General features: G+C 37.6%; 1 protein-coding gene across 1 annotated transcript; it reads right to left on the bottom strand.

The window, feature by feature from the left end:
- Nucleotides 1–2: 2 nt before the first annotated feature.
- TM35_001211060 (uncharacterized protein) lies at nt 3–470 on the bottom strand (the record flags this gene model as incomplete). The annotated part of the gene is made up of 1 exon (XM_029031804.1): nt 3–470. A coding segment is annotated over one exon (468 nt), but the record flags the coding sequence as incomplete, so codon positions are not given.
- Between the last annotated feature and the right edge of the window lie 41 nt (nt 471–511).

Genomic DNA, 511 nt, shown 5'->3' on the forward strand with positions numbered 1-511 from the left:
GATGGCATTCCACTATAGTTACTGTAGTTCACATCAGTGGGAATGCATGGTATGGCAAATTGTGATGCTCGTGGTTTTGACGGCGAACGTGGTGAAAAGCAAAATCCTTGCATTTTAACAACAGTAGTACGAGTATCCGTTTTAGTAGTTGTAGTTGTACTACTAGTAGTGGTTCTAATAGTATTAGGAGTAGGAGTAATAGTAGTAGTAGTAGTAGGATATGTATTGGTAGTAGCAGTAGATCGAGAAGCTGTAAGAACAGTGCGGCTATGAACTGCAGAAGACTCCAGATGTATCTGCCCTGACAATGACGACGGCGATGATGATGAAGATTCCTGTTCAAATAGAGAACGAAGAAAAAGAATAGATACTATCACCAATAGACACAGGATAATAAAAAAACATGCGATAAGGCATGTTCTTTTCGCCAATATGTCAGTCCGCCTAAGTTCTCTGTTTTTCTTGTACATTGAATAATATCAAAAGAAAATTTTCTTGAAAATAACAATAA

The sequence above is a fragment of the Trypanosoma theileri genome (genome assembly GCF_002087225.1).
Source record: "Trypanosoma theileri isolate Edinburgh chromosome Unknown TM35_Tth_121_V1, whole genome shotgun sequence".
Taxonomy (NCBI): domain Eukaryota; phylum Euglenozoa; class Kinetoplastea; order Trypanosomatida; family Trypanosomatidae; genus Trypanosoma; species Trypanosoma theileri.